At 37.9% G+C, this 27,941-nt stretch overlaps 1 protein-coding gene across 7 annotated transcripts in view; it reads right to left on the bottom strand.

Annotated features, from left to right (window-relative positions):
• Window positions 1–27,941, bottom strand: part of SHLD2 (shieldin complex subunit 2) — a 113,035-nt gene that overhangs the window by 26,367 nt on the left and 58,727 nt on the right. For 6 of the 7 annotated variants that reach the window (XM_055425282.2, XM_055425286.2, XM_055425283.2 and 3 more), the window contains 2 exons: window positions 15,812–17,347; window positions 11,784–11,891 (listed from right to left, as the gene is read on the bottom strand). In XM_055425282.2, the coding sequence (XP_055281257.2) occupies window positions 11,784–11,891; window positions 15,812–17,342 (1,639 nt within the window). In that variant the 5' untranslated portion in view covers window positions 17,343–17,347. Of the gene's footprint in view, window positions 1–11,783; window positions 11,892–15,811; window positions 17,348–23,716; window positions 24,266–27,941 lie in introns of those variants that run through there. The other variant, XM_088842078.1, reaches the window with a different exon arrangement.

Raw genomic sequence — 27,941 nt, 5'->3', positions numbered from 1 at the left:
AACAAATGTTCTAAGGTTTCCAGAACCGGATATGAAATCTAAGGTTACTTGATTCATAAATGAATTTTATAAAACAATGGTGATATCATAACAAGGATAATGAACATAAAAGAAAAGATATCATGAAAGATGAATAAAAAAGAGAGGAAGGGTGAAGATAAGACCAATTACATTATAGCAATACCCAACTCCAAATATCTCCTTCTACAGCTCCGGCTTATTCACCAGGTGTTCTGATTTCCTCTTTCACAATATTTCCAGCACCTTTGGAATCAGAAGAGCTGGGTTCAATTCTGACTTTGTCAATAATAACTCTTCTGAACTCATAGATAACTTTTCTGGGCTTTATTCTTTATCTGCAATAAGAGCTTTGGAGGGAGGGGAAGCTCCCTAACATCAAATTATTTACTAATTCTTGCTTTATAAAAATTTGTACAGAAACATAAACATTTGATTCCTTAGATTCAAAATAAAATAGTCTACTTCATGGAAACACTGTGTTAAAACTTTTATTTATATATTTAATTTAGTATATTTAAGATAAATTTATATCCTGTCACATTCAGTTCACTTCAGTTCAGTCGCTCAATCGTGTCCGACTCTCCGCGACCCCATGAATCACAGCACGCCAGGCCTCCCTGTCCATCACCAACTCCCGGAGTACACTCAAACTCATGTCCACAGAGTCGGTGATGCCATCCAGCCATCTCATTCTCCGTCGTCTCCTTCTCCTCCCGCCCCCAACCTTTCCCAGCATCAGAGTCTTTTCCAGTGAGTCAACTCATCGCATGAGGTGGCTAAAATACTGCAGTTTCAGCTTTAGCATCAGTCCTTCCAATGAACACCCAGGATCGATCTCCCTTAGAATGGACTGGTTGGATCTCCTTGCGGTACAAGGGACTCTCAAGAGTCTTCTCCAGCACCACAGTTCAAAAGCATCAATTCTTCGGCGATCAGCTTTCTTCACAGTCCAACTCTCACATCCATACATGACCACGGGAAAAACCATAGCCTTGACTAGACGGACCTTGGTTGGCAAAGTAATGTCTCTGCTTTTTAATATATTATCAAGGTTGGTCAATAACTTTCCTTCCAAAGAGTAAGCGTCTTTTAATTTCATGGCTGCAATCAGCATCTGCAGTGATTTTGGAGCCCCAAAAAATAAAGTCTGACACTGTTTCCACTGTTTCCCCATCTATTTCCCATGAAGTGATGGGACCAGATGCCATGATCTTAGTTTTCTGAATGTTGAGCTTCAAGCCAACCTTTTCACTCTCCTCTTTCATCAAGAGGCTTTGGAGTTCCTCTTCACTTTCTGCCATAAGGGTAGTGTCATCTGCATATCTGAGATTATTGATATTTCTCCCAGCAATCTTGATTCCAGCTTGTGGTTCTTCCAGCCCAGCATTCCTCATGATGTACTCTGCATATAAGTTAAATAAGCAAGGTGACAATATACAGCCTTGACGCACTCCTTTTCCTATTTGGAACCAGTCTGTTGTTCCATGTCCAGTTCTGACTGTTGCTTCCTGACCTGCATACAGGTTTCTCAACAGGCAGGTCAGGTGGTCTGGTATTCCCATCTCTTTCAGGATTTTCCACAGTTTATTGTGATCCACACAGTCAAAGGCTTTGGCATAGTCAATGAAGCAGAAATAGATGCTCTTCTGGAACTCTCTTGCTTTCTCCATGATCCAGAGGATGTTGGCAATTTGATCTCTGGTGCCTCTGCCTGGCCTGTCACATTATCAGGACTAAATTTGTAAAATTTATAACACCTTATTATAATGAGAAAAGAACAAAAGTTCTATATGTATATTGATCAGAAGTAAGCTCTCATGAGTTGTAACAACTTGCAAAAATAAAAACCAAAATTGACTTCTTCTTTCAGAAGAAAAACTGCAATATTTTCAAATATCAACTGTTAACTATTTTCAAAACAGTTATCTAGTCATACAAAAAAGCCTCAGAACATACTTTATTTAGCTACTAACTTGTGTAACCTGTGAAAAACAAGGCAATATAAATTCCTATGTAAGCAGAAAAACAAATTTGAAGTAACCTCTAAAAGCTATTTAACTAGCTCAATATTTTTCACATTATTCTGCAAAAACCTGAAGCTACTCCGAGTTTCCATGGCATATTCTCCATCCAGAATTGGATCCTTAGATCTTCATGAAATTACTGAACTAGAGCAATCCTACTCGAATCCAGTTCAGTCTTAAAATAAGATCTACAACATCTCTCAAATCCCTTGAAAAATACTTACATCCCATGGTATATTCATTATTTTAAAACATTCTTTACCCTTCCATTGTATTAACAACTATAAAACATCTGTAATAACATCTCTAAAAGCCATTTGACTCCTTGGAAATGTGCTTTCCAAGATGTAGCAACTTCAAATGTTCATAATAAAACATTAAACTTAAATCTTTTAAAGAAATCCCAAAATTAAAAAAAAAAAAAATCCCAGGCTGCTTTTGACCACTTACTCTTTTACCTATCAGAATAATCTATCAAATTTCATGAAAATCTTACTTGGATTTTGATCGGATTTTTACTGAATTACAGATCAACTTGGGGAGAACTGAAATCTTCACAATGTTAAATCTTTCAACCAGTGAACAAAATATGTTTAGTCTTTTAATTTTTCATTTTTTCATTTAACAACGAAATTGTTAAATCCACATGATAATATTGTAAATGGTGCCTTGTCTTTGTTACTAGTTGTTAATCACTCCATTCTAGAAATGCAATTGACTTTTGTATATTAACCTTTCACGTGGCTACCTTGCTAAACTTTCCCATTATTTCTAATAATCTGCTTGTAGTTTTAAGAGGGGAAGGATTCTTTGTAAATCTATAAATAATAATCATAATAATCCATCATGTTATCCACAAACAATAAACTGCTGCTGCTGCTGCTGCTAAGTCACTTCAGTCGTGTCCGACTCTGTGCGACCCCATAGATGGCAGCCCACCAGGCTCCCCCGTCCCTGGGATTCTCCAGGCAAGAACACTGGAGTGGGTTGCCATTTCCTTCTCTAATGTGTGAAAGTGAAAAGTGAAAGTGAAGTTGCTCAGTCATGTCTGATTCATAGCGACCCCATGGACTGCAGCCTACCAGGCTCCTCCATCCATGGGATTTTCTAGGCAAGAGTACTGGAGTGGCTCGCCATTACCTTCTCCGAAACAATAAACTAATACTGTCTAAATATTAATGTTATTAACTATAAATCTTACTACTAAAATTTTACCAATTTTCCCACTAATATTCTTCTGTGTAGCATCCTATCCAGGACTCTATATTACATTTAGTTCTTATTTCTCTTTACCCTCCTTTAGGTCTGCAGTAGTTATCAGTCTTGTCATTAATGACCTTGACACTTCTGAAGAGTATCGATCAGTTACTTTGTAGAATGTCTCTCCATTTGGGTTTCTCCAATGTATACTCATGACTGAAATGAGGTTATGTATTCTTGGCAAGAATATCACAAAAATTATGCTGGGTCCCTGTCAATGCAACAAAGCAAGGAATTCCTAATATCCTTAATACTGAGAATACTTACCTTGATTACTCAGTTAAGCTGATGTCAGCCAAGATTCTTCACTACAAAGTTATTTTTCCCCTTGTATGTTGATAACTACCTTGGGGAGATTCTTTGGGATGATGCAATGCTATATCTCCCCCAAACTTCCACATACTAATTTTATCATCTATTAATGGATCCCTGTTTGTAATATTTATTACTGAAGTAGTTACCTAATGGTACTTCTCTGTTTTCTTCTTTCTTCTCACATTTATTCATTGGAATTCCAATTTATCCAACAGAATTATGAAAAAGAGCTCTCTCATTTACTTGCTTACTTATTTTATAAGTTAGTTAAATATTTATATCAGTATGAATCCATACATATCTTATTCTAAGGGCTATAATCCAACACTATCTTTTCTTTTTTTCTTAAATTGTTTCAGTTTTTGCCAATAGGCTGTCCTTCAAGTTGGCTTTTGTGTTCTTTCAAAACAACCCTTTTCTGACACCATGAAAGTTCCACGCTCTTCTCGGATTTTCTTCGCCTCAGGCCTGTAATCAACCACTTCTAGCAGTGCTGATTCCTTTTACAGACCAACATATGGGCACTAGGTAGGATCATTACTACTGAGGTGTCACTGCTTCTGCATCCTCCCAGCAGACAGAACTAGGAAATTTATGTACTGAGCATAATAGCCCATCCATACACTTATATCTATATTTCTGTATTCCTTTATCTATTTGCTTATATATATATATATATATTGAAGACTATGAGCTTTATACTAATATCTCTGACTCTAATCCAAAAGGTTCCCTTTAATCTTCCCCCTTTTTTATATATAATTTCTTTCTGTGTCAACGAAAAACCCAATTCTATTTATCTATTACATACTTATTTACTTGTTCAATTCTAGTACATATACAAAGCTGTTGCTAACCCATTCCTCCTTGAGAAACACTTTTACTAACTAAATTACAGCACTGATGGACAGCATTTTTCCCCACTTGGCCTTACAGAACCCAGCCAATACACTGTTTTCCACAGTTTCTTAGGTTTGTTCTTTTGTCCCACTACCCTTCTGTATAGTTATTTTATTCATTTTTAATACTTTGAGGTTCATTTGTCAGTGTTTCCATTCCATTTTGGATTCCCCCTCCACCACATTCTAATTGGTTTTGTTTGTTTTGGGGGGTATAAGAAACATTACTGTGGTTCTACGAGACAGAGACACACAAAAAGATACACTCAAAGAAGTGTCACTCCCTCTTCATCAATGTTACCCTATTTCCATTCCCTCTTTCTTTCTACCTCTCTCCCAACCCTCCCCCTTAGGTAACGAATCTTGTGATTTCTGGTTTATCCTTCCTGCATTAAAAAAAATATCCATTTATGTATTTATTTGTTCTTGGTTGCACTGGGTCTTTGTTGCTGTATGCAGGCTTTCTCTAGTTGCAGTGCAAGAGCTTCTCATTGCAGTTCTCTTGTTGTGGAGCATGGGCTCTAGGGCACTCGGGCTTCAGTAGTTGCAGCATGTGGGCTCAGTAGTTGCGGCTCCCAGGCTCTAGAGCATAGGCTGAACAGTTGTAGCACACAAGCTCAGCTGCTCTGTGGCATGTGGGATCTTCTCAGACAAGGGGTTAAACTGGTGTTGCCTCTATTATAAGGTGGATTCTTAACCATTGGGGCCACCAAGGGAAGCACCTTCCTATACTTTTTTCACACAAATGTGGAGTTATACGTATATTTTCTTATTCCTCCCTTCTTTCTTAGACGAAGGACAGCATACTACATAAGTTTTGGGGGGCTTCTGTTTTTCACACAACAGTATGTCTTGGAAATCACTTAATATCAGTTCATAGACTCTTTTCATTTACTTTCTACATCTGCATAGTATTCCACTATGTGACTGTACTATAATTTAATCAACTGCTCTATATATGAGTCTTTCTATTTTTTCAGTGCCTTGCAGTTACAAACAATACTGCAATGAACAATTTTTTTGTTCTGACGTATAGATATTTTCATATTGTTATAATTCTATCTTCAGGACAGATTCTTAAAAATAAGCTTGCTGGGTTGAAAACTGAGCACATATATAATCCTGTTGCTGCTGCTAAGTCACATCAGTCGTGTCCGACTCTGTGTGACCCCATAGATGGCAGCCCACCAGGCTCTCCAGGCAAGAACACTGGAGTGGGTTGCCATTTCCTTCTCCAATGCATGAAAGTGAAAAGTGAAAGTGAAGTCGCTCAGTCACGTCGGACTCAACGACCCCATGGACTGCAGCCTACCAGGCTCCCCTGTCCATGGGATTTTCCAGGCAAGAGTACTGGAGTGGGGTGCCATTGCCTTCTCCATGAGGTATTGCCAAATAGCCCTCCACAAGGGTTGTAGCAATTTACATTCCTACCAGCAAGGTTAAGTGAGCCTGTTTCCCCAAAGACTCACCAACAGAATGTGTTGTCCTATTTTTTAATTTTTGCCACTTTGGTAGGTGAAGAATGACCTCTCTTTCTAGTCTGAACTTGAATTTCTCATGTCTCCTTTCCATTTTCCCATCAGGTCCCTTGTTGCTTAATTTTTAAAGAGTTTTCCATATACTAGAATACTAGAATTTTGTCTAAGGTGTATGCTGCAATATTCCTTCCAAGTATGCCGACTGTCTTTTGACTTTATGTGTTTTCAGTATTTTTTCATAGATAAATGTATCAGTCTCATGTTTTTACTGCTTCTGGATTTGGAGTTATAGTAAGAAAGCCTTTCCCTACACCAAGATTAGAGAGGAATTCATTTACGTTTTCCTTCCAGTAGTTAGTTTTATTTTTTTTTATTTATATTCTTAATCCACTTGGAGTTTATTCTTATTGTTGTGAGAATTTGTTAACCAAAAATTTGGCTCACCTTTTTGTGGGTGTCAAGTCAAAAGACACTACCAATCCAAAGACTGAGAGAAGGAAGGATTTATTACTTGCAGCAAGTAAGAATAATACTGGGGATGTTTCCCAAAGCAGTGTCTCCTGGAACAGCAAAATTGGGGAAGTTTTAAGCTAAGGGTAGATGCATAGTCAGGCTTCCCTAGTGGCTCAGCTGGTAAAGAATCCACCTGCAATGCAGGAGACCTGGGTTCAATCCCTGGGTTGGAAAGATCCCCTGGAGAAGGAGATAGCCACCCACTCCAGTATTCTGGCCTGAAGAATTCCATGGATAGTCCATGGAGTCTCAAAGAGTTGGACATTAATGAGTGACTTTCACTTTTTCATGAACAGGTTTGGGCTAGTATATGCATATTCATGAAGGGACTTCGGGAGGGAGGCAGAGCCCAAATTTGAAAACGTCAACATCATCATCCTTTAGGTTCAGTTGTTCAGGTGGCTCATCACTTCAGGCTCATCTTTATTTCTCAAACAGAACTGGGAATCTTTACAACTGATATTTTATCTTTGTTATTGTTAACTTCTCTTGCCTGATAACAGTCATTTGATTTTTGCCTTCAGTTCAGTTCAGTTCAGTCACTCAGTCGTGTCCGACTCTCCACGACCCCATGAATCACAGCACGCCAGGCCTCCCTGTCCATCACCAACTCCCGGAGTTCACCCAAACTCATGTCCACAGAGTCGGTGATGCCATCCAGCCATCTCATTCTCGGTCGTCCCCTTCTCCTCCCGCCCCCAACCTTTCCCAGCATCAGAGTCCACCTCGTCGCATGAGGTGGCCAAAGTATTGGAGTTTCAGCTTTAGCAGTAAAGGTTATTAATAACTCAGGTCTGTTCAAAGACAAGCATTATGGCCAGGCTTAGATCACAAAATGGCTTAGGCCAAAAATGGCCTCTCTTATGTCAAGAAAATCATGCCCAATTACTGATACTCTTTCTCCAGGGACCCCCTACCCTACTTGGTTACAAAGTGGATACAATCTTATCTTTTTCTATGTGGCTACCAAGTTACCTTAGCACCATTTATTTAAAAGCTAACCTTTGCTTCAGTGGTTTCAGATACCATCTTTGTTACATACTAAATTATACATATGTGCCTAATTCTTATCTTCCTATTCTATGCCACGGATCTAGTTGCCTATTCATGCACCAGTATCACACTGCTTTAATTATTGGGGCTTTAGAGTACATTTTAATGCTCAATAAGCTTAGTCGCTCATGTTTTTCTTTTTCACTGTTTTCCTAGTTATTCTTGCATGTTTGTTCTTCCATATGAATGTCAGTATCAAGTCATATATAGTAGCATGTTAGTATCATGTTGGTATTTTTACTGAGAGTGCACTAAATTTATAAATAATCTTAAGAACTAGTATCATTTAATGTTGAATTATTTAATCCAGTAATAGGGAATGTTGTCTTCTCACTTATTCATGTCTTCATTTCTTTCCAGTGTATTTAAAATTTTTATCCATATAGTTTTTGCACATTTCTTGTTTAATTTATTCTGAAACATCTTCTTTATTACTATTGTTAATTAGTATTTTCCTACCATTATGCTTTCTGTTTGGTGTTTGTGTACATGAAGGCTACTGATTTTTTTAACAGTAATTTTTGTATTATTCTTTACCCATTCAAATGCCTCTTCTTTTCTGATTGCATTGGTGAATAACTCTAGTACAATGGTGAATTAAAAGAGCCTCTTGATGGAGCTGAAAGAGGAGAGTGTAAAAGCTGGCTTGAAACTCAACACTCAAAAAACTAAGATCATGGCAGCCAGTCCCATCACTTCATGGCAAACAGATGGGGAAAAAGTGGAAACAGTGACAGGTTTTATTTTCTTGAGCTCCAAAATCACTGCAGATGGTGACTATAGCCATGAAATTAAAAGACACTTGCTCCTTGAAAGCAAAGCTATGACAAACCTAGACAGTGTATTACAAATCAGAGGCATCACTTTGCAGACAAAGGTCCATATAGTCAAAGCTATGGTTTTTCCAGTAGTTATGTATGAATATGAGAGTTGGACCATAAAGAAGGCTAAGTGCTGAAGAACTGATGCTTTCGAATTGTGGTACTGGAGAAGACTCTTGAGAGTCCCTTGGACAGCAAGGAGATCAAACCAGTCAACCCTGAAGGAAATCACCCCTGAATATATATTTGAAGGACTGATGCTGAAGCTAAAGCTCCAATACCCTTGCCACCTAATGTGAAGAGCCAACAAATTGGAAAAGACCCGATGCTGGGAAAGATTGAAGGCAGAAAAAGAAGAGGGAAGCAAACGATGAGATGGTTAGATAGTACCACTGACCCAGTGGAAATGAATTTCAGCAAACTTTGGGAGACAGTGAAAGACAGAGAAGGATGGCATGTTGTAGTTCATGGGGTCACAAAGAATCAGACACAACTTAGTGACTGAACAACAGCAAATGGAAAAGAATAGCAGAGATAAGGGATATTCTTATTTCGTTCTTGAGTTTGTGGAAATGCCTCTAGTGTTTCTACATTAAATAAGATCAGGCATCAGGGCTAAGTATATCTATATTATTGATATAATATTAACTATATCGTAACTGTAGCACTATACTGATACTGTACTTATTGACAGGAAAAAGTATCTCTCAATTTTGATTTCTTGGAATGCTTTTTATAATAAACGGATGTTGAATTTTGTTACAGGGTTTCTCAACATCTATGGAGATAGTCATATAAATTCTCAGATGTATTAATATGAAATATTTAAGGATTTGAACAAATCTTCCATTTCTAGATAAATCTCATTTTCCCTACTGCAGAGTTAGATTTTGTTTACTAAAATCCTGTTTAGACTTTTTACATCAATAATCATGTATAATACTGGTCTGTATTTTTATTTGTAATGTCTTTATTTGGTTTAGGTGCTAGTGTTATATTTGCTTTATAAAAGGAATTGGGAATTTTCTCCTTCAATACTCCGGACTAATTTATACAGCATTGGAATTATCTGACCTTTGAAGGTTTGGTAGAATTTCCTGTGAAACTACTTTCAGACCTGGCTGTCTTTTGTATGGTAGTTCTTCAGTAATTTTCTCTATTTCTTTTATAGAAACTGGTGAGTTTAAACTTTCTTTCTCTAATGGGGTCAGTTTTGGCTATCTGTATTTCCCTAGAAAATTTATATACATTCATTCTTTTTCAGACAGTTTTCTCACGTAATCACAGAATATTGAGTGCAGTTCCCTGTGCTGTACAGTAGGTTCTTGTTGGTTATCTGTCTCATATATAGTAGCATGTGTATGTTAATCCCAAGCACCTGATTTATCCCTTCTCCCTAAATGTCCCCTTTGGTAACCATGTTTGTTTTCAATATCTATAAGTCTGTTTCACTTTTGCAAATTAGTTCATTTGTATCATTTTTTAAAAACTTAAAGATTCCACATATGAGTGATACCATATAGCTGTCCTTCTCGATCCGATTTACTTCACTCATTACAATAATCTAGGTCTATCCATGTTGCTGCAAATGGCATAATTTCATTCATTTTTATGGATGTAGTATTCCATCGTACATATGTACCAGGTGCTCTTTATCCATTCCTCGTATCAGTGGACACTGTCTTGGCTATTATAGATAGTGCTGCAAAAAACATTGAGGTGCATGTCTCCCTTTTTTCTTGATCAAGTTAACTAGCTGGTTCATCTATTTTTTTGGAAACAAGATTTTATTATTAAAATTATTTATCATTTTAAAATTCCCATTCTTATTAATTACTGCTTTTACCTTTACTATTTCATTCCTTGTTTCTTTGCTTTACTTTGTTGTTCTTTTGCTAGGTATCAGAGTTTAGAATTTAATTCATGTATTTTCATTCTTTTATTATTATTGATAAAAAGAATTCAACTAAAAAAAATTTTTTTTATAATTTTCCTTAAATGCATCCCAGATATTCTGACATGTAGTGTTTTCCTTATTATATTTTTAAATTCTATAATATCAGTTGCATTTCCTTTTTCACTCAAAATTTGTTTAGTAGGTAAAATTTCCAGATATAGGACCTGCTGCTGCTGTTGTTAATAAATTCTAGGTTTTAGACTTCCCTGGTGGCTCAGTGGTAAAGAATCCACCTGCTAATGCAGGAGACACAGGTTCGATCCCTGGTTTAGGAGGATCCCATGTGCCACAGAGCAGTTAAGCTTGTGCAGCACAACTACTGAGCCTGTGCTCTAGAGCCCAGGAGCTGCCACTACTGGGCCCACGCGCTGTAACTCCTGGATCCCATGCGCCCTAGAGCTTGTGCTCTGCGACAAAAGAAGCCGCTGCAGCGAGCAGCCTGCACACCACAACTAGAAAAAAGCCCATATGCAGCAACAAAGACCCAGCACAGTCAATAAATAAACAACATTATGAAAAATTAAAAATCAATAAATTCGAGTTTTATAGCATCTGATCAGTATGTTTGTAATAATTCCACTTTATAGAAATTACTAACATTTTCTTTATGTCCTAATAGGATCAATTTTTCTGACTGTACTGTGCACACATGACAAAAATGCATATTTCTATCAGAATGTAGAATTCAATTTATATCCATAAGATACACCTTATTCATAAAATCTACAGTGCTCACTATATTATTTATCTTTTATTTCTTAGTCATATTCTGTCTATTAGATCCGTCTTGTGCCATTAGAGAAATGCAAGTTAATACCACACTGAGATATCACTGCACAGTGATCAGAATGGCTAAAATTTAAAAATAGGACAATATCAAATGCTGACAAGGAGGCAGAGAAACTACAAGATACATTGCTGGTAGAAAGTTTAAGTGGAACAGTCACTCTGAAAAATAGTTTGGCAATTTCTTATAAAACTAAACATGTATTTGTCATATAACCTCCTCTTTTCATTACCTCAAGAATTCCAGAGGCTCAGAAATTCCATGGAAGAACTTCAGAGGTCCATGGAATCACTTGCAATGATATACAAAATTTCACATCTCCCTATTTAAGTCTATTTTTCTTAAGAAATGGCAAATAGCTTCTCAAAGAGGTCTATGACTCCCTAAAAGGTTAAGAATCACAACGATATTGACTCTAAAAAAAAGAAAACAAATCATGAACCCCAATATTTCTTAAAATAAATATGATTTATCCTGTACAAGTTGATTTTTATAAGTTCTATTTTCATTCTTACTGAAAATAAACCAATACCTTTCATTTAACTATTAAGAAAACATTTTGTAACATTGCCATTTTAACTCTACTTTTTCTCAATATGTGTATATACTTTAAATACTAAGAAATTATTATATTTAAATTTAAAATCTGTCTTACATTCTTCGGGCTGGACAGATGAATAACTCCCAAGATTTAATAACTGACTGGTAAATGTTGATTGCAGTACTGTTTCACCAACCCAATGATCCTCATGGATAGTGACATCTAGAAAAGGGGAAGAAAAGTTCTGATCATGCTGAAAATTCCCTCACACCGGGATTAATGTACTCAACATAGCAAAATACCATGCATGCCTCTCACATGCCAGGTAACTGAAGTCCAAATAGGGTAAATGATCTCCCTAAAGGCACAAAATGATAAAATAGCAAATTTGATCTCTGAACCTAGGAATGTCTGTATGTAGGTAAAATAACAAAATTGCTTCTGCATATTCAAATAATATCAATATGGAAGCTCTGCTCCATAGAGAAAATTTTAACGGTTTTGTTCACTTAAGGCAAAGGTATAATGTATATTTCTGATAAATTAAATCATTTAGGGCCAGGAAGCAAAGCAGGGTTCCAAAGCAGCAGTTCCTAGAAGAGTAAAACATATTTAGTATGCATTTATTTCCTCTGCTATAAGCCATATATAAATATAATATAAGGCATTCTTGAAGAACTTTGATTATTTTTCCCTAAACTGAATGATAATTATCTTCTATAGATGTCAAAAATGAAATACTTTATCCCAGGGACGGCGGAGCCTGGTCGGCTGCCGTCTATGGGGTCGCACAGAGTCGAACACGACTGAAGCGACTTAGCAGCAGCAGCAGCAGCAGCAAGGAACACTTCCCAGGAAAAAGAGAGCTGCTCGATCTAAGATGGAAAGAGAAGAAACATTTAGTGGAACTAAACATACCAACTGGGAGAAACAATTCCAGGTAGAACAAAAATTAAGTTGAAGACAGAGACAGATCCATCCCAGGAAGGATAAAATCAGTGCATAAAATGTTAGAGGTATGAAGATATACAAATGGCAGCAAAATCATCCAAGAAAAGCAAGGATGCATAATTTCCAAGTAATTACTTCCAAATTTATATCCCAGATCCTCTCTTCAGCTTCAAACCCATTTACCCATTTATCCACAACTGCCTAATTGACATTCCTGACTGGATATTCTATTAGCTCCCCAAACTCAGCCTTGCTCAAATCTGCTTTTCTTCTTGTATGCCCCATCTCTTCTGTTGGCACTATGCTGCTAGCCAGGTCAATTAAAACATGACATCATCCTGAACTTCTACCTCTCCTGTTCCATCTTTGTCTCCAACCCAACTATTGACTCCACCTCTTGAATCTGCCCGCAGCCCTGCCATGGTTACTGTTTTGCATCAAACATTCTTCTCTCTCCAAGCAGGTACCCTTCCTATCTCCAATCCATGTCCCCTGATGCTAACGAATGATTTATCAAGAACATTAATGTGATCTACTGATTTGACTAAAAAAAAATCTCATGGCTCCCCATGGCCTGGCCAGGAACAACCAGTACAGTATTCAAGGTTTTTCAAGATCGGACATTCAGGATGCCTGCTCTTCAGAAAGGAACAAATAAGAAATTTCAAGAACTTTCAGAAAACCATACTGTAAAACCTATGTTCAGACTGGTAAAATGGTAATCACTGGTGACAGGATGGAGGGGAGTCAAGAATTCAGCCCTTGCCCCCCTTAATTGGTCCATTCACTGATACAGTTTTCTATTTGTTCTTTACATACTGGTTTCCCAGTTAAGTCCCAGGTCTTTTTCTCCTTTAAGTCTAGTCACTAGTCTCCTTAGAGACTATACAGACCATATTTAGAGCATCTTTTCACTCAATTGCTAAAGTATAGCAGAAAAGTATCCATTACTGAATGGAATGTGATCTGGAATCAATCTGTCACACAGAATTGTTCAGTTTGGGGTGGACATCAGCAGGTAGTATGAGATATCCAACAGAGAGATAATCATCTGCAACTGGATGCTATTAATTAAAGTGGGATTTCACGCATAAATTTCTCTGTAAATGTAATCTCACTACCTAACTAGGAAAATAGAAAAGTACAAATTTCTCTTTCCACAAAGTTTTTATCTGTTCCACACAAATAAAAGAAACTAGATATTGTAAACTACTTTTTTTAACTAAGGAAATAAAGTAAAACAGAAACAAACAAACAAAACCCATTTTAAAAAACTGGTGCCCATAGAAATAATCTAAATATTTTATAATAGGAAAATGGTTAAGTAAACTTTGGTAAAGTCACCTCACAGAATGTTACCTACTTGTTAACAACTGTATGGACACTAGGAAAAAAGAGAGGTAGTTGCGCTGAGTTTCTATCTGCCAGGAACAGGCCTCCTGGGAGGCTCATACAATGACAGTAACGCCTTGATAAAGTAATTGTGGTCCAGGGTCTAACCTACTCTTTACGGTCTTGGGAACCTCATTTTTTTTCAGCACTCCAAAAGTAGATTTCAGCTCTGTAACATAAGCTTGTATTCAAATCAGTTAATGAGACAAACAAAAAAAAACAGAACACAACCTTTTTGCCTAAATATACAAAACTGCCAAAGAAACACTTGCAGCCTGCTCTCATCTTGTAGGCAGTTTTACATCTTGGAAGCCGAGTCATAAGCAAAGGGCTGTTTGGCAAGCACTGAATCAGAAAAGAGCAAGTCAGATGACTTGAGCTGCCAACAAAGAAGATGCAGCCAGTGGGAAAAGACTGAGCAAAGCTGATACAAACCTGTGTTTAACTCTTCAGTAGAGACTATGCCTGATAATGTTACACAGATACCAAAGTACATTAGCTAAGGTTCTCACTCCCTCAGCAAACCATCTGGTAGGAACTGCCAATGATTGCCCTGGTATTTTCTCTAAGCTTTTAAAGCTGACCCACACCTCTATCACATTTTTTCTTTACATATGTTATAAAGCTTAATCAACTTTGTGCTGGTGTGGGATTCATTCTTAAGATGACTGGTATCTCTGCCTTAATACGCTATGTGTTGATTTTTAAATCAATATAGGACATGTAACAAACTGTTAGATTTTGTTTTTCAGGTGAAAAAGCAGGATACATAATCGTTTTTTCATGATTACAATTATATACTGAGAGTAGGGATTCTAGAGTCTGGGTGAAGCCCTGCTTTGCCACCTCCTAGCTGGCTGACAGTGGGTAAGGTACTTCACTTCCCTGGGTCTATATTTTCAAGCTGAAAAATGGGGAAGATAATCAGTGCTCTCCTCATACAATTGTTACATAATGAGTTGAAAGATACGTAACGTCTAAAACAAGAGACTAAGCTCCCAATAAATGTCCGTTATTATCCATATGCAGACATGACTGAGGAGCACAAGCAAGATAACTAGAAGGCAATACTCCAACACTCTACTGGCAGTTATATGAGATTGGTATAATACAAGGAGTTTCTCCTTTCCTTATTTCCAAATGTGATCAGTAGTGACCCTTGGATAACACAGGGTTAATCTATCTATTACTTTAGTCAGCCCTATGAATCTCTTGCTCTTCTACATCCATGGATTCAACCAACCAGGAATGGTGGAGTACTGTAGTGTTCTCTACTGAAAAACATCCACATATAAAGGGGCCCATGCAGTTCAAGGGTCTTTGGTAATTTTAATAATTTAAAAATGCAATAAATTCCATGTTCCCTCAGTAAGAATGTAGTGTGCACATCTTTACTAGGGATGGAATAGTAGAAATGCCGTCCTGTTAACACAGCTAAAGAAAAGGGTTACAAATAAGGCATACATAAATAAAACCGTAAGAAAACAAAGAGCCCGATGAGACACAACGTGAATGCTAGCATAGTGAACGAAAGGAGGAGAAACCAGAGAAGACTTCTCAAAGGGAAGGAGGAACAGGAGGGACAGTGGGAAGGAGGGACAGAACAAAGAAGGACAGATAAACACCCAGAAATGGCAATGCAGGGATGAGGAGACCAACACAGATGCTATAAGGGACTCAATCATGCTGGAACCCTAAGTAGCAATCGGTAAGGAAAGAATCCTTAAAGGCTTAATGTGGGAGGGGGAAAAAGACAACAGCTTTGTAAAATAAAAAGATATTTACCACGATGACCTTACCTGTGAGTAAAATTATATCTCCAGGAAACACAGTAAGTGCCCAGAATGCTGCAGTCCTCCACAGAAACACCTTCTTCTTAATTTCTGATTGGTCAGTTACCACAATTGTTGCTAAAGGCACTTTAGAGCCAGAATTTGGTCCAGATTTTATATTTATTTCTTTCATGTGACATGGAGATAACACCATGACTAAGCAATTGTATTTCTGACGTTCAGAGTCACAGTTTTTTATTAATGAGGTTTTTTTAATGCCCTTAAATCCAGACATGTTCCTCTGGTCCACTGTTACAGTATGATCTCTCTCATTAGAAAACAACTTAATTTTCTTAGCTACATGGGGGACTTTAGATAGAGCCTGAGGATGGCCTGATTTATCTTCAGAGGTCCAACTTCTCTTACCAGAACTTTTGTGGAAGGTATTTAGTTGAGAACACAGTATTCCTGAGTTACATGACTCAATGTGTATCTCATTTGGTTGAAATTTATCATCAAAATTGAAAAGTTCTTGAGATCCTATGTTTTCTTCAAGATCTTTACCAGCATTTAAGAGAGTGTGGCTACTTCTTGTTTCAGGACAAACAGGACTAAAAAGTTCAAGGGAACAGGCTTGGTTCTGTCCATCTTCATTTCCTTCTGCAGAATCATCTTTGGACTGAATCAAATTATCCTCAGTTATTCTGATTTCCCCATAACTTGCCTCTGGTTCAATCTCCACGTTTATGGTCCCTTTATTTACAGACTTCTGCCCTTTATATTTCCTTTGAGCTAAAAAAGCAACCTGGCTGGAGGTCATTATACTAAGAAATTCAGTATCAGTGGATATTTTAAGACCTGACACCTTCCCAACTGTTCCTTCAGGCCTTGGTTTGTCTACTGTGTTAGAGGGAAAGAACTCCAGACACTGGTTCTGTATTTCATGATGCTCTGTTGGTGCACAGTTTATTTTGATAGTTTCTGGTGTGTTAGTCTGTTCAGTACCACAGACCTCATCCAATATAGCTGCACACTTATGATCTAAATGAAAGGAATTTTTTGGAATGTTCTGACCACATATGTTTGATTGGTCATGCTGTTTGTTTGTGGTTTTCTGAAGTTCACTGGAAAGCTTTTGATGCTTTTCTTCTTCAGTAAAATGCTGAACTCCTCCCTTAAATCCACATATTTGCTCACTGGAATTGGTTCTATCACTCATTCCCAAGAGGTAACTCTTCTGGGACTTTACAGTTTGTGTTTCAGAAATGCAATGTGTGGTGTCATCTTTCATGTGAACAGATCTGTTCATAGAGTTTGCTGGAAAATGATCATGAGGAAGATCTGGAAGGCCCAGAGGTTCCAGGGCCTGACAGTTCTCGAGATTTTTGTGCCTGCATTTTTTATCCTTCAGGTATAAGGAATGGTGATTGTACAAAACCTGAATTTCTTTCCAAGTCTCAGCAGTGGACGCTAAAGAAGTTGGTTCCTGTGAGACTGTCATTTCCAGTGGACTGACTGGAGCACCCCAAAAAATGTGAACTTGAGATCCTCCACTCATAGTTTCTGAAAAAAAATTAAGAATCTAAAATAAGCATTTGTCAGAAATTTTTATATATTGAAATTAACTTATAATAGCCCCAAAGTAAATGTAATATAAATAAAAAATATAATTAATAGAGGTGATTTATATTCTTACTCAATTATAAAAATAACAAATACATAAGCAATCATAAGGAGAAATCAAAATATGCACCAAAAATACTCACATAAAGACTCTCTTTAAGGAGAATAAAATTAAGCATACTAACAACAAATGGAGAAGGAAACGGTAACCCACTCCAGTATTCTTGCCTAGAGAATCCCATGGACGGAGAAGCCTGGTAGGCTACAGTCCATGGGGTCGCATAGAGTCGGACACGACTGAGCGACGGAACGGAACAACAAATGAGCAAACTCTTAGTATGCTCACTTCTAGTACTGCAAACACTTGCACTCTTTTTTTCCTTTTGGCTGCTCAGTGTAGCATGTAGGGTCTTAGTTCCAGGGATCAAACCCACGTCCCCTGCATTGGGAGTGCAGAGTCTTAACCACTGGCCTGATGACAGGGGAGTCCCAAAACTTGCAGCATTTAAACAGTAAGTCAGTAAAGAAGGGAATAAACAGCATTTGTTTAGCTGTATTATAGTCACCTTTAAATCCCTTGTTTCCTATTTAGGGCCTTCTTCCTTCAACTGTGAACTCAATTCCAAAATCCCAAAATAGAGGCTTGAACCAGTAAAGAGAAAAGAAAAAACCAAGGCTCTTTGCAAAATGTACAAGTGACTATATTATCTGTCTTCAATCTATAAGCACAATCAATAATTGATTCTGTATTTTTTAAAAATAATTTTCTTTCTTTCTTTCTTTGGCTGTGCTGGTTCTTTTGTTTCTGCACAGGCTTTTCTGTAGCTGTGGCGAGCAGAGCCTACTCTCTAGTCGTGGTGTGCAGGCTTCTCATTGCGGTGGTTTCTCTTGTTGCGGAGCATGGGCTCAGAAGCTGTGGGATACAGGTTTAGTTGCTCTGCGGCACATAGGATGTTCCTGGAGCAGGGATTGAACCTGTGTCCTCCTGCGTTGATAGGCTGATTCTTAACTACTGAGGCAGCAGGGAAGCCCTGTTTCTGTATTGCTAATCTTCTCTAAAATGCAAACAGTTTAAGAATAGCCATTTTGTAATATACAGACAAAAGAAACTCATTATAATTTAAATATTTTTTCATTAACTGTGGGCACTTGATATAAGCAAATCTAAGTAAGCATCATATTTAGTGAGATAAAAATAGAGAATCATATCAATACTGACTTGATAGTAACTGACTTTCCAAAAGTACCTATTAAACAGATCTATTCCTAAAGTTTGCTGATAAATTTTTTTATAGTGCTATAGGGACAAAAAGACAAATAAGGTCCTTGGCCTAAGGGAACTGTCAGTCTGGTTTTAAAAAAACAAAAAGGAGAAAAAAACAGTGAATGTAAACTCTCAGTTTAAAAATAATGTAATACATATGTAAGCTAGAAGTAGGAAACAGTAGTCTACTGGGGAACAATACTCCTATGGAAGGCAAGTACTATGGCTGTAAGCATCTAAACAAAAGAATCAGCAGCTGTAAAAGGCAGGGTTATGAAAGACCATGTATGATTGAGGACTTCTGATCAGAGTACAGGGTCCTTTGTAAAAAGGTAAGAAGCTTGCAAATCATGAAGTCTATACGGAAGTATGGCAGTATACAGGAAACCACAGCTACAGTTCCCAGTCACTCTCATCATCCCTTGATTTGCTCATGGTTACCTCTTCCTAATCTAGTAACCTATCTGATTATAATTCTTATGATTTCACTATCAGTGTGGGTGTTCCAGGTAAAACCCTGGCCTCTTGGTTCCGTGTCCTCTTCTCCTCTACTGATTTTATTCTCCACCCTGCCTCAGTTGTTCATTCTCATAATCATATGCCCTATCATTAATTCTCATAATCATATGCCCTATCATTAACAATAACTATACATTTCCTTAAAAGCGCCACAGTGGCTCAGACCGTAAAGCGTCTGCCTACAATGCGGGAGACCCGGGTTCGATCCCTGGGTTGGGAAGATCCCCTGGAGAAGGAAATGGCAATCCACTCCAGTACTCTTGCCTGGAAAATCCCATGGATGGAGGAGCCTGATAGGCTACAGTCCATGGGGTCGCAAAAAGTCGGACATGACTAAGGGACCTTACTATACATTTCCTTAATTTCAATTTAAGCTTTCAACTCGCTGACTACTTTCTCCTATCTTTGACTTACTCCCTCTAAATGGATAACTACAACTCTTTGACCACGTGGGATCTATGTTGAACACAATGATCATAACTCATTTTTATAGCCTCATTCTTCACTTCCCTCCTTAAAATGCTTAGATTCCAGGGTCATTATAATCACTCCCTACCATACTTCTTTAATTCTGCTACTCTCCTCTCCAGCTAAACTCAAACCCTGGTTCAATCACACCTACTCTACAACTGCACCCAATGAAAACTAGTCTCATTTTAAGATCATTACTTCTAACCTCAAGGTGGTACCCAGAAATCTTATCTTTCCCTGTCCATTCATTTTTCAAGATAACTCTTTTATACTCTTTAAAGCTCAGCATCTCCTCCCCTATCCTCAAGTGCAGCTGATTATCATTTACAAGTTGTCAGCAACATACCTACTGACCTCTATTGTACCCATATACTCTGCCCACTTTATTACTATGAATAAACTGTTTGTGCTTCTAAGGCCATCTCTTCCTCACTCAGACATTAGATCTTATAACCTCTTTCCTACCGAGGCGTCAACAATTCTCCATTTCTCTCCTACATCTTGATTTTTCTTTCTTTACTGGAACATCTCCATCAACATACAAACATGTTGTGACTATTCCTCATGCTGTTAATCCTCAGCTCCTCTACCCCTCCACTTATTGTACCACTTTTCTGCTCCCCTCTACAAAAAATTCCTTGAAAGAACTGTCTATATTCCCTCTTACCCCATTTTCTCTTAAACCCACTCCTATCAAGCATTGGTCCAAAACACTCCACTGAAACAGCATATTTCAAGGTGTCCAATAACCTCCATAATGGAATCAGTCAACTCCCCATTTTCAACTTAGACTGTCAGCACTGATCACCCCTTTCTTCTTTTTATCTGGCTTTGGGAATACCACATCCTCTTGATCCTCATCCCACCCTACCTACCTCACCATACACTCCTTCTCAGTCTCCTTCACTACCTCCTCCTCATCTTCTCAACTTCTTGCTCAAGGGCCCTGTACTTGGATCTCTCTCTGGACTCACTCCCCAGGTAATTTTCATTCAGTCTCAGGATCTGAATACCTTCTAATAACTAACAGATGTATATACCTCCATCACTAATGACTGCCAGAAATATATCTGATATAATGACTAATGACTGCCAGATGTATATCTCCATCACTAATGACCGCCAGATGTATATCTCCATCACAGTCTCTCTTCTGAATTCCTGACTCCTTATCCAACATTCTTATCAACATTCCACTTGAGATACAAGTACTGGGCCCCTGAGCAAGAAGTTGAGGAGATAAGGAAAAGCTAGCGAAGGAGACTGAGGAGGAGCGTATGGTGAGATAGTGTGAGGTGGGATGAAAATCAGGAGGATGTGGTATCCCTAATAGGCACCTATGCGGAAAAGAGTTAACATAGCAAGCCTGAGACTACCATCCTTAAAAATCCCTGCCTGTAATGTGGGCCCTTGGCAGGCATTTGTGCATTTTGATTTCAAGAGGGTTCCCACTATTCCTTGATAAGAATGGCTCACTGTGCCTAAACTATCTAATAAACACTTCCTTTCCTTCTAAGAGACTGGCATTTTGGTATGTGATAGGCAGAGGGTGGCTGCAACACCGAGTCTCCTTAGAGAAATGGCTGATTCTAGATTTGGGGCAGGAAATATACAAGATAAACCTGAAACATCTCATCATACAAGAGAACAATCGACGACTAGTAGGACTCTGTCAAAAGAACTGAGAAGCCAACTTAAAAGAGGCTCCCACTGCCAAAACTGGGCAATCTGAGCTCAGTCAGGATGACCACCAAGATGGATTGGAACAAATCTGACATGCTTAAATCCACGAACTCATACAAATAACTAAAACAAACTCACTCAGTGATCACCTTCAGAGGATACTGTGACTGTTTCAAAAGTTGGTGAATAAAGGGAAAACATTTTACCGTTTTTCTTTACTAAGAGAAGCTCAAGATGGCCAAATATATGATGAGAGGAAATCTCTCTTTACAGTGATATTCTGCTAATAAACAACAACCAAAAGAATGACAGACTAGCACCATCTCACAACTCCTAAGGAGTTAGTGGATTTTCTAGGGAATAGCCATTAATGGCTACTAATATCACCAGGTAGATGTTGTGAGTGACAGCGGAGGGAATCTGTAGATTGAAACTAATTACAAAGTGTGGACCTTATTTACATTTTGATTTGAAGACACAAGTGCAAAAATATAAGGCAACTGGAAAAACTGAAACTTTGGTATTTTATAACATTAAGGAATTACTGGGTTTTTTTAGTGGGATCATATTACTGAGGCTATATATGAAAGGCTATGTGCCAAAGATGCAAAATGAGTGTTTGCACGTAAAATGGTGTGACATTTCTTAATTTCCTTAGAACACCAGGAGGGGAGAGGGGACGAGGTTACAGATTAAACAAGATGGGCCATATGTCCAGGCAGGTTGATGGAACACTTTTCTAACCACTCTACTTTAGTACATCTTTCAAATATCCTATAAGCCTTCTTTTTTGTTGTTGTTTTTAAGAAATATTTTTTCAAACTTGGAAAAGATTTAAGCAGTCTAATAATACCCAGGGTTGGGGGAACTCTTACACAGCTCTGACAAACAATCTGGTAAAGGTGAGGAGGCTCATACCACACAACCAAATAATTCCACTTCCAAGTTTCTGCTCTGGAGAACTCTTCCACGTATCTACACAAGAATACGTGTGCAAGAATGATCATGGAAGACTTCATTAAAAAAACTTTAGAACCTAAAAATCCATGAAGAGGAGACAAGTCATGGGATATTCAGAGAATGACTACTATATGGCAGAAAAATAAATGAACACAAGTTACATATCAACATGGATACATCTTACAAACATAATTTTATTTTTTTTTCTTTTTTTTTTTAACAAACATAATTTTAAATGAAAGAATGAATCTGAAGAATAGACAACTTATGACATCAATATGTTGAATTTTAAAATACGTCTGAGATTAAAACACAAAATCCAGGATTGTGGTTACCTTCAGGAAGGAGGACTGGGGATATGATAGGCAAAGTACACATAAAGGCCATCAACTGTACTAACCATGATGATTTTTTTAACTAGGTAAATATATTCTTTATATTGTTCAGAAATATTTTATAACATTAAAAAAACCCTAGAAAGAAAAACTGAGAAGCAAGATTAAAGATGATTTTTCAAAGACATCTATATTTTAAAAGCTTTATTGTGATGAATGATGAATGATTATTATTTTTATAATAGATTTTTTTTTTGTTTGGTAATTTAGGCTTTTCTTTCATAATCTTCAAACTGGACATGATGTTAAAATACAACAATGGACCTAAATCTAATATTGCTGAATGAGAGTTGACAACAAAGATGGCAACTTTTAACTTATTATCAGTTAAAACAAAGATATACTGCTATTTTCAAACAGTCTTATAATAGTGAATTATCACTAAGGAAACAAAATTATAGTAAGTTTAGGTGCGTTGACCCATAACAAAACAAAGAGGGCTAAGTATCATTAAGTACTATAACCACATATACTGACCTCATCTAATCCTCAGAGAAATAATAATCTGCAGAAAAATAATTGATATATTAGATCTAATTGATGGTTTATTATTTATATATTGGGCCTTCCTGGTGGTTCAGACAGTAAAGAACCTGCTGTAATGTGGGAGACCTGGGTTCAATCCTTGCGTTGGGAGGATCCCTTCGAGTAGGAAATGGAAATCCACTTCTATATTCTTGCCCAGAATATCCCATGGACAGAGGAGACTGGAAGGCTACAGGTCCCAAAGAGTCAAACATGACTGAGTGACTAACACTATACTTTTTTAAAATTTATATATCACTACTAAATTGGTCACTAGGGGGCTCCAAATAGCACAGCAAAAAATACTCTCAAAAGATATACTGACATCAAAACCAAGTGGAAGAGGGAGGAATATATTATCCAGAAACGTAGTTAGAAATATTTGAGTTCAGTTCAGTCGCTCAGTCGTGTCCGACTCTTTGCAACCCCATGGACTGCAGCATGCCAGGTCTCCCTGTCCATCACCAACTCCCAGAGTTTACTCAAACTCACGTCCATTGAGTTGGTGATGCCATCCGACCATCTTATCCTTTGTTGTCCCCTTCTCCTCCTGTCTTCAATCTTTTCCAGCATCAGGTCTTTTCAAATGAGTCAGCTCTTCGCATCAGGTGGCCAAAGTATTGGAGTATCAGTTTCAGCAGCAGTCCTTCCAATGAATATTCAGGACTGATTTCCTTTAGGATGGACTGGTTGGATCTCCTTGCAGTCCAAGGGACTCTCAAGAGTGTTCTCCAACAGTTCAGTTCAGTTCAGTCGCTCAGTCGTGTCCGACTCTTTGCGACCCCATGAATCACAGCACGCCAGGCCTCCCTGTCCATCACCAACTCCCGGAGTTCACTCAAACTCATGTTCATCAAGTCGGTGATGCCATCCAGCCATCTCATTCTCTGTCGTCCCCGTCTCCTCCCATCCTCAATCCCTCCCAGCATCAGACTCTTTTCCAGTGAGTCAACTCGTCGCATGAGGTGGCCAAAGTATTGGAGTTTCAGCTTTAGCATCAGCCAACACCACAGTTCAAAAGCATCCATTCTTCAGCGATCAGCTTTCTTCACAGTCCAACTCTCATATCTATACATGACCACTGGAAAAACCACAGCCTTGACTAGACAGACTTTTGCTGGCAAAATAATGTCTCTGCTTTTTAATATGCTGTCTAAGTTGGTCATAACTTTTCTTCCAAGGAGCAAGAATCTTTTAATTTCAAGGCTGCAGTCACCATCTGCAGTGATTTTGAAACCCAAAAAAATAAAGTCTGACACTGTTTCCATTGTTTCCCCATCTATTTGCCAAGAAGTGATGAGACCATATGACATGATCTTAGTTTTCTGAATGTTGAGTTTTAAGCCAACTTTTTCACTCTCCTCTTTCACTTTCATCAACAGGCTCTTTAGTTCTTTTTCGCTTTCTGCCATAAGGGTGATGTCATCTGCATATCTGAGGTTACTGATATTTCTCCCAGCAACATTCATTCCAGCTTGTGCTTCATCCAGTCCAGCATTTCTCATGATGTACTCTGCATGTTAAGTTAAATAAGTAGGGTGACAATACAGCCTTGGGAAAGTACTCCTTTCCCAATTTGGAACCAGTCTGTTGTTCCATGTCCAGTTCCAACTGTTGCCTCTTGACCTGCATACAGATTTCTCAGGAGGCAGGTCAGGTGGTCTGGTATTCCCATCTCTTTCAGAATTTTCCACAATTTGTTGTGATCCACACAGTCAAAGGCTTTAGCATAGTTAATAAAGCAGAAGTAGATGTTTTTCTGGAACTCTCTTGCTTTTTCAATGATCCAGTGGATGTTGGCAATCTGATTTCTGGTTCCTCTGCCTTTTTTAAATCCAGCTTGAATACCTGGAAATTCACAGTTCATGTACTGTTGAAGCCTGGCTTGGAGAATTTTGAGCATTACTTTGCTAGTGTGTAAGATGAGTGCAATTGTGTGGTAGTGTGAACATTCTTTGGCATTGCCTTTCTTTGGGATTGGAATGAAAACTGCCCTTTTCCAGTCCTGTGGCCACTGCTGAATTTTCCAAATTTGCTGGCATATTGAGTGCAGCACTTTCACAGCATCGTCTTTTAGGATTTGAAATAGCTCAACTGGAATTCCATCACCTCCACTAGCTTTGTTTGCAGCAATGCTTCCTAAGGCCCACTTCACTTCACATTCCAGGATGTCTGGCTCTAGGTGAGTGATCATACCATTGTGATTATCTGGGTCGTAAAGATCTTTTTTGTATAGCCCTGTGTAGAAACACTTAGATATCTTCAAATCAAATACATAAAATTACTATGCTAATAAACTTTCCTCTCTCAAACCTTTGGGTTTGTCTCCAACAGTTTCTTCCCTTTAGCTTCAACTAATTATACATACTATGGCTGATTCGTGTTGAGGTTTCACAGAAAACAACAAAATTCTGTAAAGCAATTATCCTTCACTTAAAAATAATTAAATTAAAAAAAAACAAAATAAAAAAACAAGCTTCCATATTGTTTCTTTGTTCTCACTTCCCACTTATTCTTCAATCCACTTAAATATGGCTCTTACTTCAATCATTTTGTATAACACTTTTTACTATGGAAACCAATGACCCCTAACAGCCAAACCCAAAGATCAGTTTTTAACCCTCATCTTACTGCCATTTGAAATTGGTTATCAATTCCTCTTTCCTGAAACATTCACTTTTTTGATTCTGTGAGATCATAAAATTAGACTACTTTTCTGCTTTAAAAAAAAACCACAGAAAACTGTTGATTTACTCACTCAAACAGTAGTAGGTGTCAGGCATCATGCTAAGTACAGGGAATTCAACAATAACAAAGAGCTTTAAGGAGCTTATATTTTAATGGGAGAGCTAAATTGACAATTGTAAAATTGAGATACTGAACTATCACAGAAATACATGCAAGGTGTCCCTAAGAGGGAGAAGCCTGGGGCAACTCAACCAAAGTAGGACTGTCCATTACCTGCATTTTTCATAGACTCACTGGACTATGGTTAGTGACAAAATTTTGAAACCATATTTAAATAATATTCATAAAGTAGTACAATATAGTGCCAAGACATCCCTCCTCCCCACCCCAAAACAGGAGCCAGTAAAGCAGCCTTAGCTATATTATTCAAGGGACAGACCTGCTATATGTAATCTCCAAAATGTTTAAAGGGTGTAAGGCACTCACTGCTTCTAGGTCCTCACTTAACATTTTCTCCTAAATGTCCTGCAATCTGACTTCTATTTCCTATCTCTGTTAAGACAACAGTGAAGTACAAATGGTCAATTAAGTATCCACAGTACTTCACCACTCCAACTGTGAAAGTCTTTCCTTAATTTCTAGAACACTGCTCTTTCCTAAATAATTCTTCTACCTCTCTGACTTTTCCTTGTCTTTCTCCTTGGGCCATCTCATCTTTTCATTCCCTACAACACTGCAGAATTTCAGCCAACTGCATTCATTTTACTACTAAATATCCAATTATGTTTTACTAGTCTATACTGAACCAACCATCCTCCCTAACATCAGATTTGTATTTCTGACATAGCCACAGTAGATTTAAAAAAAGCAATGTTCTTATGGAGGTTTCTCAGAAACCTAAAAAGAGAACTACCACATGACCCAGCAATTCCACTCCTAGATATATACCTAAAAAACAACAAAAAAAAATAATTCAAAAAGATACCTGCACCCCAATGCTCAAAGCAGCATTATTTACTATAGCCAAGATATGGAAGCAACCTTAGTGTCCATCAACATATGAATGTATAAAGAACATATGGTATATATTATATACACAATAGGATACTACTCAGCCATTTTAAAAAGTTTGCTATTTGAAACAACATAATAGAGAAGGCAATGGCAAGCCACTCCAGTACTCTTGCCTGCAAAATCCCATGGATGGAGGAGCCTGGTGGGCTGCAGTCCATGGGGTCGCTAGGGGTCGGACACGACTGAGCGACTTCACTTTCACTTTTCACTTTCACACACTGGAGAAGGAAATGGCAACCCACTCGTGTTCTTGCCTGGAGGATCCCAGGGACAGGGGAGCCTGGGGGACTTCCATCTATGGGGTCACACAGAGTTGGACACGACTGAAGTGACTTAGCAGCAGTATCAGCAGCAATGGACCTGGAGGATATTATGCTAAGTGAAGTCAGAGAAAGACAAATATCATACGATGCAACTTATATGTGGAATCTAAAAACTAAACTTACTAATGAATGTAAAAAAGAAACAGACTCAACAGATTCAGAGAACAAACTAGTGGTTACCAGAAGCAAGTGGGAAGGGAGAGGGCAAGCTACAAGGATGTAACACAGGGAATATAGCCAGTACTTTTTAATGACTATAAATGGAATATAACCTTTAAAAATTATGAATTGCTATGTTGCACACATGAAACATATAGATTGTACATCAACTATACTTCAATTTAAAAAAAGAAAGCAATGTAATATTTAGTCTCTTTCTTGAAGGGAAAATCTGACTAAATGACTCTATATCCAGACTAGATTACACAGTCCATGGATTCAAGTTTGGTAGGGTTGAAGGTTGTGAGCCCAGAGGCTGCAGATTCCCAGATTCAGAGCTCTCCGTGCCCTCTAGGCAGGGAAAGTCACTGAAGCACATAGGGGTGACACAAAGCAGTCAAAGAGTTCAGACAAGACCTCTCGGTACAAAACAGGTCGAACACAGATTAAAACTCTGTAAAACACAAGGTTAT

The sequence above is a fragment of the Moschus berezovskii genome, chromosome 12 (assembly GCF_049115385.1).
Source record: "Moschus berezovskii isolate FMDL1 chromosome 12, NW_MosBer_1.0, whole genome shotgun sequence".
Lineage (NCBI taxonomy): Eukaryota > Metazoa > Chordata > Mammalia > Artiodactyla > Moschidae > Moschus > Moschus berezovskii.
The sequence above is the reverse complement of the archived record's forward strand: the minus strand, read 5'-3'. Positions and strand labels throughout refer to the sequence as shown.